Source organism: Rhea americana, unplaced genomic scaffold, assembly GCF_003343005.1.
Source record: "Rhea americana isolate MKP2758 unplaced genomic scaffold, rheAme1 scaffold_411, whole genome shotgun sequence".
NCBI classification, from domain to species: Eukaryota; Metazoa; Chordata; class Aves; order Rheiformes; family Rheidae; genus Rhea; species Rhea americana.
This window is the reverse complement of record NW_028186548.1, coordinates 307,103-323,334: the sequence shown is the minus strand read 5'-3', so window position 1 is coordinate 323,334 and position 16,232 is coordinate 307,103. Positions and strand designations below refer to the sequence as shown.

The following is a 16,232-nucleotide window of genomic DNA, read 5'->3' as shown; positions in this document are numbered from 1 at the left end:
AGCCTGAGGGTTAGGAGCAGCGGAGGCGTTGCCAAGCGCCCCGAGCTCCTTCGTGCTCCTCTTGCTGCCCTTCTGGCCRAGACTGCCCAAACGACGTTCTGAGGATGAAAACAGAGAGAGAGGAGGATGAAGGCTGGGTAAAACAAGCAAACCCAGGACACCCTCCCAAAGGGGATGCAGGYGCTGCCCCCTCTCTTACAGTCTGCTCCAAGCACCCACCACCCTGCCCAGAGGGTGCGTCCGCACTCCTGCCATCTGGAAGCAGCAAACCCCCAACAGCATCTTCCACCAGTGTCAAAGGTGCTTTCTGCCCAGCGGCCTGAACCGCCCACGGGATTTGGCTGGCAGAGAGCAGCACCAGTTTGCTGCCTGCCCCAAGGCAGGGATCTCTCTCCCCAGCCCATTGCTTCGCAGGGAGACCATTGCCCCACGTGCCCGGCTAGGTGCGGAGAAGGGCTCACCTGCGATGCTCGGGGGCTGCGCGGACCTCCGGCTGCTGCCTGGGAGGCGGGCAATGCGGCTCTGGAGCCCTCCCAGCGAGCGGGAAGCGGTGCTGGGAAAGAGAAGCATGACACTTGGAAACGGCCGTTTCAGGGGCTGTTATAAACCCCAAGGTTCAGGGCAGACACGGCTGCTCCCGCTTCTCCCCTAGCGGCCAGGATGGAGTCAACGCAGGCAAGGACAGGGGCTCCGAGCTCCAGGATCTGGAGGAGAGCACCGGAGCGAGCCAGCAGCCCTCACCTCCGCACGGAGCATCCCGGGGCACAGCGTGCCGGGGACCTTTGCTATCTCACCTCACCGATCGCTTCCGCTTCGGGGCGGACGTTTTGGAGACGGAGGAGGGCTTGGGGATGGAGGAGCCCCTCATGGTGAACACCGGGATGGAGGCTCTGCGGTCAAGGAAAAGAAGATTAGCAACGGGGCCCTGCAAAATGCCAAGGTCACATCCTGACACCCCTCCATGCTCATGAAGCTGGGAGGCAACTGGGGCAACACCATATGCCTGCAGAGAACCAAAATCACAGGCAACCAATAAGTCAAGCATGGATGAGGCCTTGACAGATCTGCAAAGAGGAGGCAGGTGCCTGGCTACCGCTGCTCTCCAAGACGGTCGTGGTCCAGCCGTGCCTCTCAACCTCCATTTCCCCGGTTATTATCCTTTACAAGAAACCATTTCCTTTAAGATCTCTCACATCACTAAGGGCATCACCATTTCCATTGGGCCATGCAATCCACAGACTTCTGCAAAAGCCAGAGCATCTCTGAAGTCCCAAAAATAAAGAAACGCTGCACAGTCTCCATCCCCATTCTCACTTCTTCTTGGCTCCCTCAGAGGAGGCAATGCCCCACCTGGTTCACAGCACACACTTAGGGCTCAACAAGCTCTCTGAAGGATACTCCTCCAGAGCCCAAACGGAAAGGGAAAAGGAGGAACTGATTTTTCAGAACACTTTCCCTATCTTTGCAAGCAATTTGTGCACAAGCCTGGCTCACTGCCTGCCCAACGGGCCATTACTGCCGCAGTCTCCCCTCTTAGTCCAGCTGCTGTGATCTACAGAGAGTCCATGGGCGCAATTCAACCAGAAAGTGCGAGCAAGTAGGAGAAGTCTCCTAACATGCAGCCCTGCGCTGTTCACAGGGGAACCCATCCAGGAGCCCTTGAGCCCCTGGGGTCCGCAGCACTARCCTGGGCACGAAGGGGTCATCCTGCTTGTTTAAGAGGCACTGGACATTCTCCCAGTCAGGGAACTGGGGTAGGCTGAAGATCCCTGGCTTGGCCACATTGGGAGAACCGCTGTCCTCGGAAAGGTCGAAAGTCATGTTCAGGTCGCGGAGAGGCAGGGCAGCCGGGGTGCAGCAGTTYTGGGCGGCCGACGTTGCCAGGGGCACGCGCCTTTTGGTGATTGTCCATGGGCAGATTCTGGGGGTGCAAGACGGAGGTAGCTGGGAGGAGTTGGTCTCTTTGGGAGAAGGGGTGCCCTGGCTCTCCACCGCCTTGGGAGTCTCCACTTCTCTCCCGGAGCCCTTCCTCAGATCCGGCAGGGAACACTTCCGCTGGCGTTTTGCCTGCGTTTTGAGGCTGTGGGGAGTTCCTCGTCTGGAAGCGCTTCTCRTCTCTGACCTCTTCCTCTTCTTAGCCGGGCCAGGAGCCTTCAGCGTGGGGCTGGCGAGCGGAGCAASCTGCTGCAAGCGTCGCAGAGCGGCTCTCGTCATGGGGGTACTGTCCTTGGCGGCAGGCATGCTGACGGATGCCTCAGCTAGAGAAGCAGAGAAGCAAAATAGTCACCTCCCTGCCCGCAGCCGTAGCCAGGCACTGCTCTGGTCCAGGGGCTTCTGCCTCTGCCCATCATCACAGCTAAGCCCAGCCCTAGGTACGGGCCTAGGTATCTCTATCAAACTATGCTAACGTTAAACCCATAGGGAGAGAGTCAGGACAAATCCTGACACCTCCTTAATCTAAAGGCATTGGAGTAGCCCCAAAGCAAGTGCCCAGTCTGACCCTGGAAAACAGAGTGTGCAGGATCCACAGCTTCACTATGGGGTTTGTGTCTTGGCCCTGAGGACATGGAGGTAAGAGCTTCCAATGSCAGCTGGAAGACCGTAGCTGGGCTGATTTGTGAAAATGTACCAAGCAGGAGTAAATCCATTCAGGAAAGTAAGGGTCAGAACTGCTGCCTCAGTCTCCTGGACCATAAATACCGCTTGCATTTAAGCCAACTTACACGCGCATGCGCTGAATCCCCTGAGACAAGGGCTGCACRCTGCTCCTTAATGCCCTGGGCTGCCAGAGATGCTCGTCAGCCTGAAAGGCTCTACAGCTTGGGGCTGCGAGCTGCTCCTGGCATACCCTGCTAGGGACCACATCAGGAGGAAGCTCAGCTCTCAGCCCCGTGCCCATGGCACCATCATCTCCTCCAAAGCACCCCTCCACTACACCCTCTACTCCCCAAGGCAGGGGGGAAGGGAGCACATCGACTGTCCCAAGTCCTCACCGTGACAGTCCAGCTGTGTCCCTTGGGCTGAAGCAGCCCCRCTGCTCTCTGCGGGTCCATTTGGCAGCCTGGCTTGCTCCAGGCTTGCACCAGCTTCCTGTTGGACCTTGCGCTCCAGTTCCTCAAATTCGGAGACCATGTCAGGAGTTAAGAGGTTGGCAGCCTTCAGGAGGGAGTACTGCCTTCGGGCAACACTCAGGACAGCAGCAACGAGCCTGGGACAGAGAAGGACACAATGCCAGATGAGGGGACGTGACCTCCCTCGATCTGGCACAAAGCAACCTATCTGTATTCAGGTCCAAGAAACAGTTAGCCAGTGATCTTGGGCTGSTGTCACCAGCAGCAGAGGCTCAGAACCACCAGCATCACCTCTAGATACCTGCTTTGTTGGGACAGGGCTTGTTAGCGCAAAGTTTACAGGAAAGGGAGGCCAACTTTGAAGCTGTGAGATACCAGAGCTGTAAATCTCCTACCAGAGAGACAGAGCTGCGAGTTGTGTGTTCACCCGCTGGTTACAAGGCGCCAAACGGCATCCACAGACTTTTTGCCAGGCTTCAGACACTCATTAGCTTGGCAAGTCAGAGATCCAGGCACACATCACGGCCAGCCTCCTTCAAGGCATCTTTCTAAAGGGGTTCATTCTGCCAAGATGCTCGGGTTTTCATAGACGGTGCCATGGGAGCCCCGCCAGGGCAGGACCTGGGGGAGCCAGGGCAGGAGRAGAGTCTCTGCAGAGATAATTTCAGGACTAATGCTTTGCACTTAAGGCTCCTGTGTTTGCTGTGCCTGGAAAACATCCTCTGTCCCTGGAAGCAGCATTTCCGGGAGAGAGAGAGGCTTGTTCGACCACTCGTTGCACCGCGTGCTTGTTTCCTGAGCTAACTTTCTTGTTCGCAGGCAAGACAGCTGATGAGGGCATGGGTAAAAGAGGACCCTCCCCAGGTGAGTCCCCAGAGACCATCTGTCCCTCTCTGCTTCATGCTTGGGAAARGTAATCCCACGGGATTAAGTCCCCAGGAGCCAAATCTGCTTTCTTTACGGGGCAGGTAGTTGTCTACAAGCAAAGACCTATTCCCAAATCCCGGCAGACTGCCCCTCGGACGGCTACCTGCAACAGGAATGAGCACAACCCACCCTTCCCMGGAAACAGCGCTCACAGGCAACTAAGGGGAAGGGGCACATGGGGACGGCACAAGGATACTCACGTCTCTGTCTTGCAGCCGGACAACCCCTGTAGTGGCAGACTTGCTTTCTTCATTTCCAGCTGGAGATCTGCCCGATGGGATGCTCTGGGGCTTCTCGGGGGCATTTCCTCTCGAGCCTGGAGTGATCATYCAGAAGTGCTTAGCCATCTTGCCCAGGATTAGCCCATATCTAAGCCAAGTTTGCTCCCCTAAACGCCCTGTTATCATCAGGGAAGTTAACGGGTTTTGCTAGCAGTATAGAGCCCTGCACACATCGAGCCAGGTGCCCCAGGAACCCACAGGCCTGCTGAGCTCCTGCCTCTTAGCAGGTTGAGCTGCRCCACAAAGGTACTCAAGGCCCCGACCGCCCTGGCTCGTCACGGCAAGCCCTCCCTTGCTACCCTCTCACCTCTTCCTCCGATTTCAGCTTCTGTGGTTGAACAGCCCATTCAGCTTCCAAGTCTGTCTGTGCTGCAACTGCCTCTTGGTCACCCTCCCAGCAGACTTGGGGGTCCAGGCGTGTCTTTGGAASAGCTCCCTCCAACCTACATAAACCAGAAACAACCCTGGGGAAGAGAAATCTCCAGAGGGGAAGTCACTGAGCCAAAGAAGATCTGCTGGGAAAGCTGTCGCATTCGTCTAAGAACTTTGGGGATGAATGAGACAGAACAAGATTTGGTCTTTGCAGCCCAACTTCCCGTGACGCTTGCACAATGCGGTCTGTCCGGCTTCGTTAGGTCTGCATACAATCAAGAAGATGGTGCACACTGGCAGACAAGCTCATGTGCTTTCGCACTGATGCCTGGGCTCCAGTCAGCRCTAAAACCCTGCAGACTCCGTGGAGTTGGGAGGTTGCATTTAGCTCTGCGCCCCCGCCAGCCCCACAGCCTCACCTGGGCAGCCCCACTGGGCTCGAGCTGGGGGAAGCCAGCAGTGTCGGCGCCTGCTTTTCTGCGTCCTTGGCCCCATCCTCGTAGGCGCGGAGTTTCGCCCGCAGATCTGCCACCTACGAGGAAAGTTCACCCCTTCCACAGTCGGTTTCACAACCTGGGGGAGAGCAGAGCTTCCTGCTGCCGCAGGGAGGTTAACGCRGCCCTCCTGGCAGACAGCACCTCCACACAGCTCAGAGAAGGATCAAGGAACTCAGAGGGCTGTGTCCTGTCTCCCCGAGCCCTCCCTCCTCGCCAGCATCTCACCTCTGCTTTCAGCTGCTCACAGATCACGGCATATTTACTGATGTGGCAGTCAAGACTGAGCACGTTGCTCGTCAGCTGCGGAGACAGAGGTGAGCGAGAGGTTAAAGAAGCAGAGGTAGCATGTACCCCCTCTCCTAGCTCCACAGGAGAGCAGCTACTCAAGCTCTTCTGGACTCAAGGATCCCCAGGGTGGCTGGACCACACACAATTTGCGCTCAGGGTCCTGCTGTCCCACTCACAAGCCTTTCTAGGCTCCAGGCTGAGGGGCTTCAGCAGAAGACAGGATGCTTGRCATCTGTAGCTTCATGCCTGGAACAGCGCTCCCAGGACCAGAAAACCAAACATGGGGCAGAGAAACACCCACCAAGCCACCCCGCATGCACCATGGCAGGTTGCAAAACTCAGCTCCTTCCCACCCATCCCCAGCCAYTCCCCAAAAATATAACGGCTCTCCACCACAACAGGAGGTCCTCACCGACAGCTTGATCTCCTTGGCCCGGTTGGCGTACTTGAGCGTGTTGTAGGTGTCCTCATAGGCCAGCACAGATGGGCTCACAGCAGCGATCATGATGGTGCGGCAGTTGCCGCCAATGGAGTCCTTCAGCAACCGCGTGAGCTTGCTGTCCCTATACGGGATGTGGGTTTTCTTGCTCTGTACCAAGAGATCAAGGGTCTGCTCAGCTTTTGGCTCAGAGATGCTCAGCCCCGAGTCCCATGCCACCTATCAGAGCCATCCCCACTGCTGTCCCCAGCCCCAGCTGCCATCCCCATTGTACCAGAGATCTCCAGGTCTGGTGCACRAGGGTCCCCTTCTCATTCACCTACCCTAGACAGCCAGAGCCCAGCAGCACTGCATGAGGAGCAGCATTACCTTCGCGTCAGCCAGAGCGTTGATGACGTTGATGAGGGCCAGCAGTGAGCGGTTGATGTTGGCGCCCTCCCGAAGCCGCTCTCCTTTGGTCTTGGTGACCGAAGCTCTCTCTGAGCCAGCCAGGTCGATCAAACTCATCTTGGCCACTTGCAGGTCCTGAGCAAGGCCAACAACGCGGTCTTGCTGCTTCACGTAGATCTGCGAGTACAGAGATCTGTGAGGCTGTTGCTGAATAAGAGTGAGGTTGCTGGTTGGAGGCTGCACAGCCAGCACGATGAAGTGCCGACGTTTGTAAAAGGATAGTGAAGTGGATCACAGGCACCAGGATGTCAGGCAGGGGGAAGAGAGGGTCCTGACACATTGAAAAGACAAGCCAAAACCGCGATGACACGAGTGGCAAAGCCATGGAAGTGACCTCACATGAAGTTACAGAGCTGAGGAAAACAATTAGCATCTCCTAAGCTTTGTCAGCAGGCAGTGCACACAGCAAGTTGGGTCTCCRAATGGCTACATGCTAGCTGAGATCCTACTGGGACTTGGAAAGTGCCCATGCAGTGTCAGCCTCAAGCTCCAAGTTCAGCTGTGGGTTTTGCCTCAAGAAGGGTGCTGGAAGATGATAATCCAGGTGCACACCTACAAACTTGGACCCTGACAGAGGCTGCAAGACTCCCAGAGCCAGCCCAGTGATGTCCCCAAGGAGGTTTTGGCCAAGGCTTCTTGGTGCTGAGGCCACTTCACAGCTGGCTCAGGAGAACAGTGACACTGCTTCACATCTTTGTCTTCTGCATCCCTAAAGATCTTCCAGGAGAAGCAAACACTTCTTCCACCACCATAAAATACCCTCAGCAGCTTGCTCACTCCTGGGAGCTCCCTAAACAGGGCGCGCTACCGTCTCCTATGGGCTGAGGCGTTCGCACTGGAGAGGCCAGTCCTGCTTCGTCAYGCAGAGCCAGGCTCCTCACCAGACTGCGGCTCGCCTGCCGGGAGGCAGAACTGGCAGCAGGAAGGGCAGATTTCCAGCAGAGCTAATGGATTCGCAGCAGGCAGGAATCCAGAGCCCACTGCCATGCCCAGCTGGGAGCCCAGCTGGGAAGCTGTCCAGACACCTGTACTTCCCCCTGCAAGCAGCAATGGGCAAGGCACCAGGTCCACACTGAAATTACAGTCAGAGGCCCCAGTGTCCTCACGCAGCCGTGACGGCCTTGCTAATTCAGGAAAGGGCYTGGCTGGAATCGAAATCAACCGGGAGGTTTCCGTAGGAGAGCACCAACGAACTAGGGCCAATCCTACAGAACTGGGAATGTAATTCTTGGCTCAGCACCAAGGGAGATAGCGCAGCAGAGAGGCTGCCCATAGGTGCTTAGGAGGCACAAGGAGGAGTCTGGGCTAACTGGTCCCCTTCGCTCTAAGCCAGGAAATACATAAGGTTCCCAAGTGCCAAGAGTCGAAAGCATAAGGTGAGATTTTCAGCCTTGGGGGGGGGAGGGGACCCTGCACAGGCGTACTTCCTAGTCCCACTTCCAGCACAAAGCCAGAGCAATCCCCCAGCCATCATCCCCCTCACCTGGAAGACCGCGTGTGAGCGGGAGGAGGTGGCGTTGGCGTCAGTGGGGTGCTGCGTCCGGTTTTTGTTGCCGTTGGCCAACATCTCCAGGAGCTGCTCTGCCGATTTGGGCTGGGAGAGAACACACTCAGGCAGGGATCAGCAGGCCAGGGTGCACAGGCACCAAATCAACCTGACACCAAACAACTACAGCACCTCAGACATCCTGCTGCTCTGCAGGACTTCACTTCAGCTCAGGGTCATGTTTGCTGCTAGCCCGAGGCTGCACAAACTGTATCGCCATGTTCTTCGCACGCACATGGCTCCAGGACACACATTTGCTTCCAGAGCTGGTTTAGGCACACTGTTGGTCACATCTTGTGCCCATCTTTCACACCTACCTGGTGGAAGGAGAGACCCTGAACCACGACGCCTTTCTCTGGATCTTCCCGGATTGCCAAAGGGCCCTTGGGCTCCAAGAGGTCGTGAATTTGTTCGTTGTACACCTACAGCAGGCAACCCAGAATAACGCTGAGGTCATCTGCCCGGCAGCAAGGTGCAGCGAGCAGAGAAAGAAGCTTTTTACACCACCATCACACACAGCTGAATCAGATGCGCCCTCTCCCCCCTCCAACAGAGAAACACCTTGAGGATAGTCTCCCTGGCATTACACCAGAAACAGCTGACAGCGCTCTAAATGCGGAGGACAGCTCTTGAAGGCTTTACTTGCAAGTCACTGTGCCACCACTCCTCTAAAGCCTTTTCGGACACAGAGAGCAGACAGCTCTACAGCCTGCAGACACTTTGTCATGTCAGCAAGGAAGAGAAACTTCCCAGGCTCCAGATTGGAGAGAGGCAGGAAGAAACCAGCAGCACCACCTAGCCACTCAGATGAGCCTGCTTCCAGTCAGGTTCTGGCTGAGTTAGCGCCATCCTGGGGTGCCAGACACAGCCCACAGCGCGGGGTGTACCCCATGACATTACGGGACCCACGCTATCCCTCGCTCCTAGAAACGGTGATTCGGAAGCAGGAGGGGAGAGCTCGGACACAGCGTACCTCCTGGTAGGAGATGAGCACCTCACAGCTCTTCTCGTGCTTCCTGGCCTCGATCCTCTTGTACAGCTCCACCATGGTGAGGTACATGATGCCCGGGCTCTTCTCAGAGCCCAGCATGGTGTAGGTTTTCCCCGCTCCAGTTGCGCCATAGGCGAATACTGCAAAGGGAAAAGGCAGCTGTTTGAGACCACTGGGAGCAATGAACATCGTCCTATTGCCATACAGCCACCAGAGAGCTTCCTCCAGCAACCCCCACGGCAGGGCCAGGGCCGCCCCGAGCCTTCCAAGGCGAAGGCAAGAGATCGGGCAGAAACTAGGCAAATTGGTTCAGCAATTAATTGCCCTCAGTGCTAAAAAATCCGCACTGTTCTCCAGTGCAAATCTGTCTAGTTTTCAGCCGCAGCATCTCTRATTTAGCAGATAAAGGCAGAATGAGTCCCCAAACCATCACCTATTTAGACACTTTGAGACCGCGCTCAAGTCACCCTTTACCTTTCCCATTAACAAGCTGAGCAGACCCGGCTCCYCCTGTCTCTCGCTAGAAGGTGGTTTCTTTTTTCCCAGACCTTGTAACTCACTTCATTTTTTCCCCAGTCTTTCAACACCCTCTTTGAAGCATTAACATCAGAGCAGGACACACTAATCTAGAGACTTTCAGCCCTTCTCCCCATTAGCAACACTTTGTGCTTTGAGAGTATCTCATTTGAGGATCCTGGACTTATTTTATGCAGATARAGACACAAGACGTGCCTGCCAGGTGGGCACAGTGACAGAGCCAGCCTTCAGCGGCTTGCAGAGCATGCAGGAGAGCCAGGAATAGCATCCTGCACTCCCAGTGCCCAGCCCGGCGCATGATTAGACAGAAGAGCGGCTGCCTCCCGCTCAGTGCCTGCCTTGCAGAAGTGACATGCTAGTTATGCTATTCTTCTCTTGACAGCCTGCGAACGGCACAAGGATCTGCAGCGTCAGGCGCRGCGAGGAGCTTTCAGGCCCGGCCGTACGGCTCCGTCAGCCCGGGAGACGCGCGCAAGCGGCAGGACAGCCCCCCAAGCACCCTGACATGCGTTCAGCTCCCGCGGCAGGACTCAGGCGTCCTCCTTAAGCAGCCGCTGGAGGGAGGGGGGGGGCTCGTGGCTCTGCCTGACACAACGATTTAGGTTGGGAAAGGATATCGAAACCAAAACGCCCTCTGTGCTGTGGATTCACTTGATGCCTTTCCGTCTTCCCTGCCTCTCCCAGGCCAGCGGAGAGCGAGCGATCGCCTTCCCCGCGACGGCCACACGGGCCCAGAAAGCACCTGCTCTATCTCGCTTCCTACACCAACGCCCAATTCCTGCAGCCATCCTGTAAATCACGCCTCCTAAATCACTGAGCATCTTTGTGGCCCTCCTTCGTCCTTAGCCTCAATCGCTCTGTAAACGTCGAGCCCAAAAGCAGACTTGTCGTYCCAGCTGAGGCCTCGAGACAGCGGAATAACCCTCTYGGTCGCACACCACTCCTATTAACCYGCGCTGAGCAGCGTCTGCCGGGTCTGTGGCTTGGCTGTCCCTGGCTGCGAGCAGCCTTTGAAGATATTTAACGCCCTGCTGTTGTTGTATGACCCAAATAATTGGGAGCTTCCATTGCTTTGCCCCCCGCCCCCCCCCAAAAAAAAATAAATAATCAAAGTACAAGAGGAGAGAAGAAGCTGCCAGCTCTACCAGGGATGTCCCTGAGCAACTCAGATCAGAGAGCAGCAGCACAACAACAGCACACATCCACAGCTCTGCGAGTCCATCCAGCCCAGGACTCGAGCCCACCGGGGCAGACGCAAAGGCGCTCACCGGTGCGTCAGAAAGCCGGGGGCCTTACCAGAACAGTTGTAGCCATTGAGGACGCCATCCAACACCTCCCGGGTGGTATGCTGGAACACCTCCTCCTGGGTGGCCCCCTCTCCGAAAACCCGGTCAAAGACGAACTTCAGATCTTTGCCCCTGTGTTTGGGTCCTCGGCCAGCTGGGATGCCACCCAGGAGGCCRCCGGGCTCCTCGGGGTCGAAGACGAGGATGTGCTGGTCCACGACATGCAGCACGGCGGACGCCGCCCCCTCCCGCTCGCGGGGGTTCGGGGGCCGCACGCGCACCACAACGGCGATGGTTCCCTCCTCGGGCGGCGGGCCCAGCACCATGGGGCCGCAGGGCCCAGYGCCGGCTGGGAGATGCGGTGCTCCGCTTGGCTCAGCCCCGCGAGGCCCAGGGATCCTCAGAGGCTCTGAGGRTGGGAACAGCTCAGCCAGGGGACAGAGCGGGAGGCCGGGAGCGCRCAGCCCACAGGGGCCCTGCGCTCCCCGCCGGGGGCTCTGCTCCCATCTCTCCACACCCAGCTACATCCCTCCACTGGGGGGGGGGAATCCTACTCCCCCCCATCTCTGTCCCCCAACCACTATCCCCCCCAGGCCCCTATTGCCCCTCTCAGCACCCAACCCATGGCCTCTGTTGCCCCCCTAGGTCCTCTATGGGGCCTCCGGTCCCCCAGTGCCCCCTCCCCGGGCACCCAGTGTCCTCCCCGGGCTCCGCTATCCCTCCGGTCCCCTACAGTCCCGTCCCCGCCCAACACACACGGCCTCCAGTGCCCCCCCAGTCACCCAGAGCCTCCCCCGGTCCTCTACTACCCCCCACGGCCCCCTCCCAGGCCGCCATCGCCCCCCGGGCCCTGCCCCACCGCACCCGGCCGCTTCCGCTTCGCCGCGTTCAAATCTCCCGGCAACCCCCTTCGGGCGCTCCTCATTGGCCGCGCGCTTCGCCTCCTCCCATTGGCTGCTCCGCGTCACGTGCCCGCGCGCGGCCTCACGGGAGTTGTAGTGGCCGCGGCGGCGGGCTCGCTCGGCCGCCTGGGTCCCTGCGCCCTCGGAAGGGAGCGGGGCAGGGGGGGCCGCGGCCCCCCGGGGCCCGCAGGGGGGCGCCGCGCCCCGCCGCCGCCACCCCGCCCGCACCGCCCGCGAGAGCCCCTCAGCGAGGGGGCGGGCGGCCGCGTCCGGGCCGCGGCGCCCATCCCCGTCCCGTCGGGGCTGTGGCGACCCGCGGCGCGGGGCTCCCCTTCCCCCCAGCCCACCCGGGGCGCCGGTGTCAGGCGAGGTCGGAGCGGTGGCGCTGGCCGGAGCCGAGCCAGGCCCTAATTACCGCTTCCTCATCCCATTTTCCAGCTGAACCGGCCCCTCGCGGCAGTAACGAGCGGCCGCCCCGCTAACGAGGGGCTGCGAGCCGTGCGCGGGGTGTCCCCCCCCGCCCACAACCCCACCGCGGGGCACCGGCACCCGCCGCGCCGGGCAGGGGAGGGGGCCGACGGCGCCCGGCAGCGGGGAGCATCGACCCGTCGGGGGCCCCCGCTCGCGGCGAGCCCCACGGATGGGCTCCTCCGCGCCCCGCGGGGCCCCGGGCCTGACTGCCGTGTCCCGCCCAGCCCGGCCTCCACGCCTCCCCGGGCTCCCTGCTGGCCTCGGTGCCTCCGCGGGCTCCCTGCCGGCCTCCATGCCTCCACGGGCTCCTCGCTGGCCTTGACACCTTCGTGGGCTCCATGGCGGCCTCGACGCCTTCACAGTCTCCTCGCTGGCCTCCATGCCTCCATGGGCTCCTCGCTGGCCTCGACACCTTTGCAGGCTCCCTGCCGGCCTCAGTGCCTCCACGAGCTCCTCACTGGGCTTGACGCCTTTGCAAGCTCCGTRGTGGCCTTGACACCTTCACRGTCTCCTCACTGGCCTYGATGCCTCCACRAGCTCCTCACCGGGYTCRACGCCTTCACAGGTTCTGTGGTGGCCTTCACAACTTCACAGTCTCTTCATCAGCCTCGATGCCTCCACGAGCTCCTCACCGGGCTCGATGCCTTCGCAGGCTCTGTGGTGGTCTTGACAACTTCACAGTCTCTTCATCAGCCTCGATGCCTCCACAGGCTCCTCACCGGGTTCAACACCTTCCTGGGCTCCTCGCTGGCCTCGATGCCTCCACGGGCTCCTCGCTGGCCTCAGCGCCTCCGCGGGCTCCCTGGTGTCCTTGACACCTCTGTGGGCTCCTCGCTGGGTTTGACGCCTCCGTGGGCTCCCTGGTGGCCTCATCGCCTCTGTGGGCTCCCCACTGGCCTCGATGCCTCCACAGGCTCCCCGCCGGCCTCGACACCTCTGTGGGTTCCCTGCCAGCCTCATCGCCTCTGTGGGCTCCGTGGTGGCCTCCATGCCTCTGCGGGCTCCCCCGCAGCCTGGCACCTGCTCTGGAGGCGCCGGGGCCGCGGCAGTGGGGACAGGCTGAGCGCCCGCGTCGCTGCAGCACCCTCCCGCACGCCGCAGTGGGGAGGCCCGCGCGTTTGGGACGTGCTCCGGGATGACCGGAGGCCGGGCCGGGCCACGGCAGGACCTCGKCCCACCAACGCGGCGGGCCTGGGGGCGGAAAAAAAGACACCAGGCTGGGGAAGAGATCACAGCTCTGCTTTTACCATGGATTCGCCCCGCCGTGGGGCAGGAATGCAGCTCCCCACCGGCTTCCCTCCCACCCCCCACCCACCACCACCACCACCGCCGCCGCCGAGAAACCTCTCGCCCGCCCCATCCAGCCGCTGTGGGGCCACCGTGGGGCCGCCCTCAGTCCGAGTAGATGATGAAGCCCGAGAAGGTGCTGTACTTGTTGTTGTTGCCACCGTGGGCCTTGCCCCCGTCCAGCTTGATGAAGACCTCGTCGCCAGCGTCCAGGTGCAGGATGACGCTGTTGCTGGCGTAGTCGTAGTTCTGGTCGGCRTCCTGAGCGATGGCGCTGGCCCGTACCTGCATGGGGGACACGCAGGTCACCGCCGTCGGCGCCCTGTGGTCCCAGCGTGGCCCATGGTCCCACTTCCATCCCATGTCCCACATCCCTATCTCAGCCCCATGGCCCCGCTTCCATCCCGTGTCCCGGTCTCAACCCCATGTTCCCGCTTCCATCCCATGTCCCACGTCCCTATCTCAGCCCCATGGTCCATGGCCCAGGTTCCATCCCACGGCCCCATGCCCCAATGTCCCCGCTTCAGCCCCATCTCCTGTGTCCCTGCCTCAGTCCTGTGCCGTGGTGTCTCTATCTTGGTCCCGTGTCCCATTCCCTGCCTGGGCCCTGAGTCCCGCCACCCCAAAGGCACCTCAGCACCTGCGTCAGCCCCGCACCTCGACGTCACACCCCCCTGCCCCGCCTCGGCGCCACGTCCCAGTGCCCCTTCCGCAGCCCTGCGCCCCGTCTCAGCCCTGCACCCCGGCACCCTCGTGCCAGGCAGCGCACGCTGCCACCCCTGCACCCTGGGACCCACGTGGTTTAGGAGGAGAGACCAGCACAGGCCTCGGCAGCCTGCTCCCAAACACCTACGSGACACCCATGGGTGCCCTGGAGTGCTCAGCAGGGTCCCAGGCCACCTACGGGATACGGTGGGCTTGGAGGCCACCTGGCAGCAATGCCCAGCTGGCATGCTGGCCCCACCCTGCTCCCTCCTGGGTGTGCTGGTATAAGGGTGCTGATTGCCTCAGACCTCCCACCCGTGGGTGAATTGGCCCCCGGATGGCACGGGCACAGAGAGCTTGGGGAGTCCATCTCTGTGGCTCCTCTAGGTGTCTCCCACAGTTTCTCCATGACCTGGCAGGCTGAGATGTGGGACTGCAGCTCCAGGCTTGGGCACGGGACTGCAGCTTTGACTTGGGACCATGGTTCAGGAGTAGGACCATGGCTCAGGCATAGGTCCATGGCTCAGATGTGGGACTATGGCTCTGGACTCGCATGTGAGACCATAGTTCAGATGTGGGACCTTGGCTCAGATGCAAGACCACAGCTCCGGGCTCAGATGCGGGACCATAGCTCAGATGTGGGACCTTAGCTCAGATGTGGGACCTTGGCTCAGACATGGAACCACGGCTCTGTGCTTGGATGTGGGACCATAGTTCAGAGGTGGGACCATGGCTCCGGGCTCAGATGTGGGGCCATGATTCAGACATGGAACCACATGGCTCCAGGCTCAGATGTGAGACCACGACTCAGACGTGGGACCATAGTTCAGATGTTGGGACCTTGGCTCAGAGGTGGGACCACAGCTCTGAGCTCAGATGTGAGACCATGATTCAGACATGGAACCACACGGCTCCAAGCTCAGATGTGAGACCATGGCTCAGACATGGGACCATAGTTTAGATGTGGGACCTTGGCTCAGACATGGGACCACACGGCTTGAGGCTCAGATGTGAGACCACGGCTCAGACGTGGGACCGTAGTTCAGATCTGAGACCATGATTCAGACCTAGGACCACACAGCTCCAGGCTCAGATGTGGGACCATGGCTCAGATGTGGGACCATAGTTCAGATGTGGGACCATGATTCAGACATGGGACCATGACTCTGGGCTCAGATGTGGGATCGCCGCTTCCGGCTTGGACACGAGACCACTGCTCCGACCTCGGATGCAGGACCGCCTCGGACACAGACCAGCCGCCTGGCTTGGGAACGAGCTTATCCCCAAAATTAGACGTGCCGCTCACCAGCGCCTCGGAAGGAGACCAACGTGCCACGGGGCGCGAGAGGTTCCTCTCGCTGCTAAATCCTCATTCAATGCTGGAGGACAAGGGCAGGAGGTGCCGGCAGAGCCCGCAGGGACGTTCGGGCTCAATATATCCATAAACGCCTGGAAAAGGAGCGATGTCGCTGCCGACGATACGGAATTCTTTGGGTAATCGGCTCTAACGGTCGCTGCGGAGACGCGCAGCGAGCTCTCGCAGGCCTGGCTGACGGCGCCAAGACGGCGGGTAAAAATCCCCCGCGAAACGCCGGCGAGGAGCTGCTCCTAATTATAACCGCCAAGCCCGGCCTCGAAATTGCCTCTCGCCTTCCGGGGAGACGTCGTCGTCTCGGGCTTGGCGCGTGCGGGAACGAAAGGAGCCGGGTTCCGGCGGCCCCGCGCCGGGAGCGGGTCCCTCCACCGTCCCTCCCGGAGCCCGGAGCCGGACGGCGGCGGGCGGGTGACACGCGGGTGGCGCTTCCCCGAGGCCGCTGCGGGCTGCACCTGTCTGCAGGCAGCTCACAGCTGCGAACTAGCCCACTGGTCAGAAGCCGTTCACTCTGAAACCTATCGATGGCCCACCGTGTAGCCTCGCTGGGAGCGCTCTCACGCACGCAGATGCGCCCAGTGTGCCGTCGTCCGCAGGCTGTCATCACACTAAAAATCTCCTGTATTTCTACCCCTCTGCCCGGCATCAGCTCCGGGGAGCGGCTGAGCCTGTGGGAAGCGGCTCCGAGGAGGAAGCCCGAGGGCGGCACAGCCTGGGCTCGGCAGGAGCCGGCAGCACTCCCCGCGGCGCTGGGGGCGAGCGGGTGTCCCCGGGGCCAGGGATCCTGGCAGGAGCCACCGTGTCGGTGCC

The 16,232-nt window shown here is 60.4% G+C and overlaps 2 protein-coding genes across 2 annotated transcripts in view; both read right to left on the bottom strand.

Annotated features, from left to right (window-relative positions):
• Window positions 1–590: 590 nt before the first annotated feature.
• Window positions 591–11,578, bottom strand: KIF18B (kinesin family member 18B). Its single transcript, XM_085314788.1, has 16 exons — window positions 11,550–11,578; window positions 10,696–11,094; window positions 8,845–9,002; window positions 8,189–8,293; window positions 7,809–7,919; window positions 6,245–6,442; window positions 5,849–6,025; window positions 5,374–5,448; window positions 5,071–5,183; window positions 4,587–4,722; window positions 4,199–4,314; window positions 2,994–3,208; window positions 1,638–2,258; window positions 1,495–1,552; window positions 800–890; window positions 591–704 (listed from the first exon to the last, which is right to left on the bottom strand). Exons 2-16 carry the CDS (start codon window positions 11,009–11,011, stop codon window positions 591–593), a joined length of 2,604 nt encoding a protein of 867 aa, XP_085170914.1. The 5' UTR covers window positions 11,012–11,094; window positions 11,550–11,578.
• A 1,797-nt stretch (window positions 11,579–13,375) lies between these two features.
• Window positions 13,376–16,232, bottom strand: part of C1QL1 (complement C1q like 1) — a gene marked incomplete at its 5' end in the record, with an annotated part of 7,541 nt that continues 4,684 nt past the window's right edge. The window contains one exon of the mRNA XM_085314787.1: window positions 13,376–13,630. Coding sequence (XP_085170913.1) covers window positions 13,451–13,630 — 180 coding nt within the window. The remainder of the gene's footprint in view (window positions 13,631–16,232) is intronic.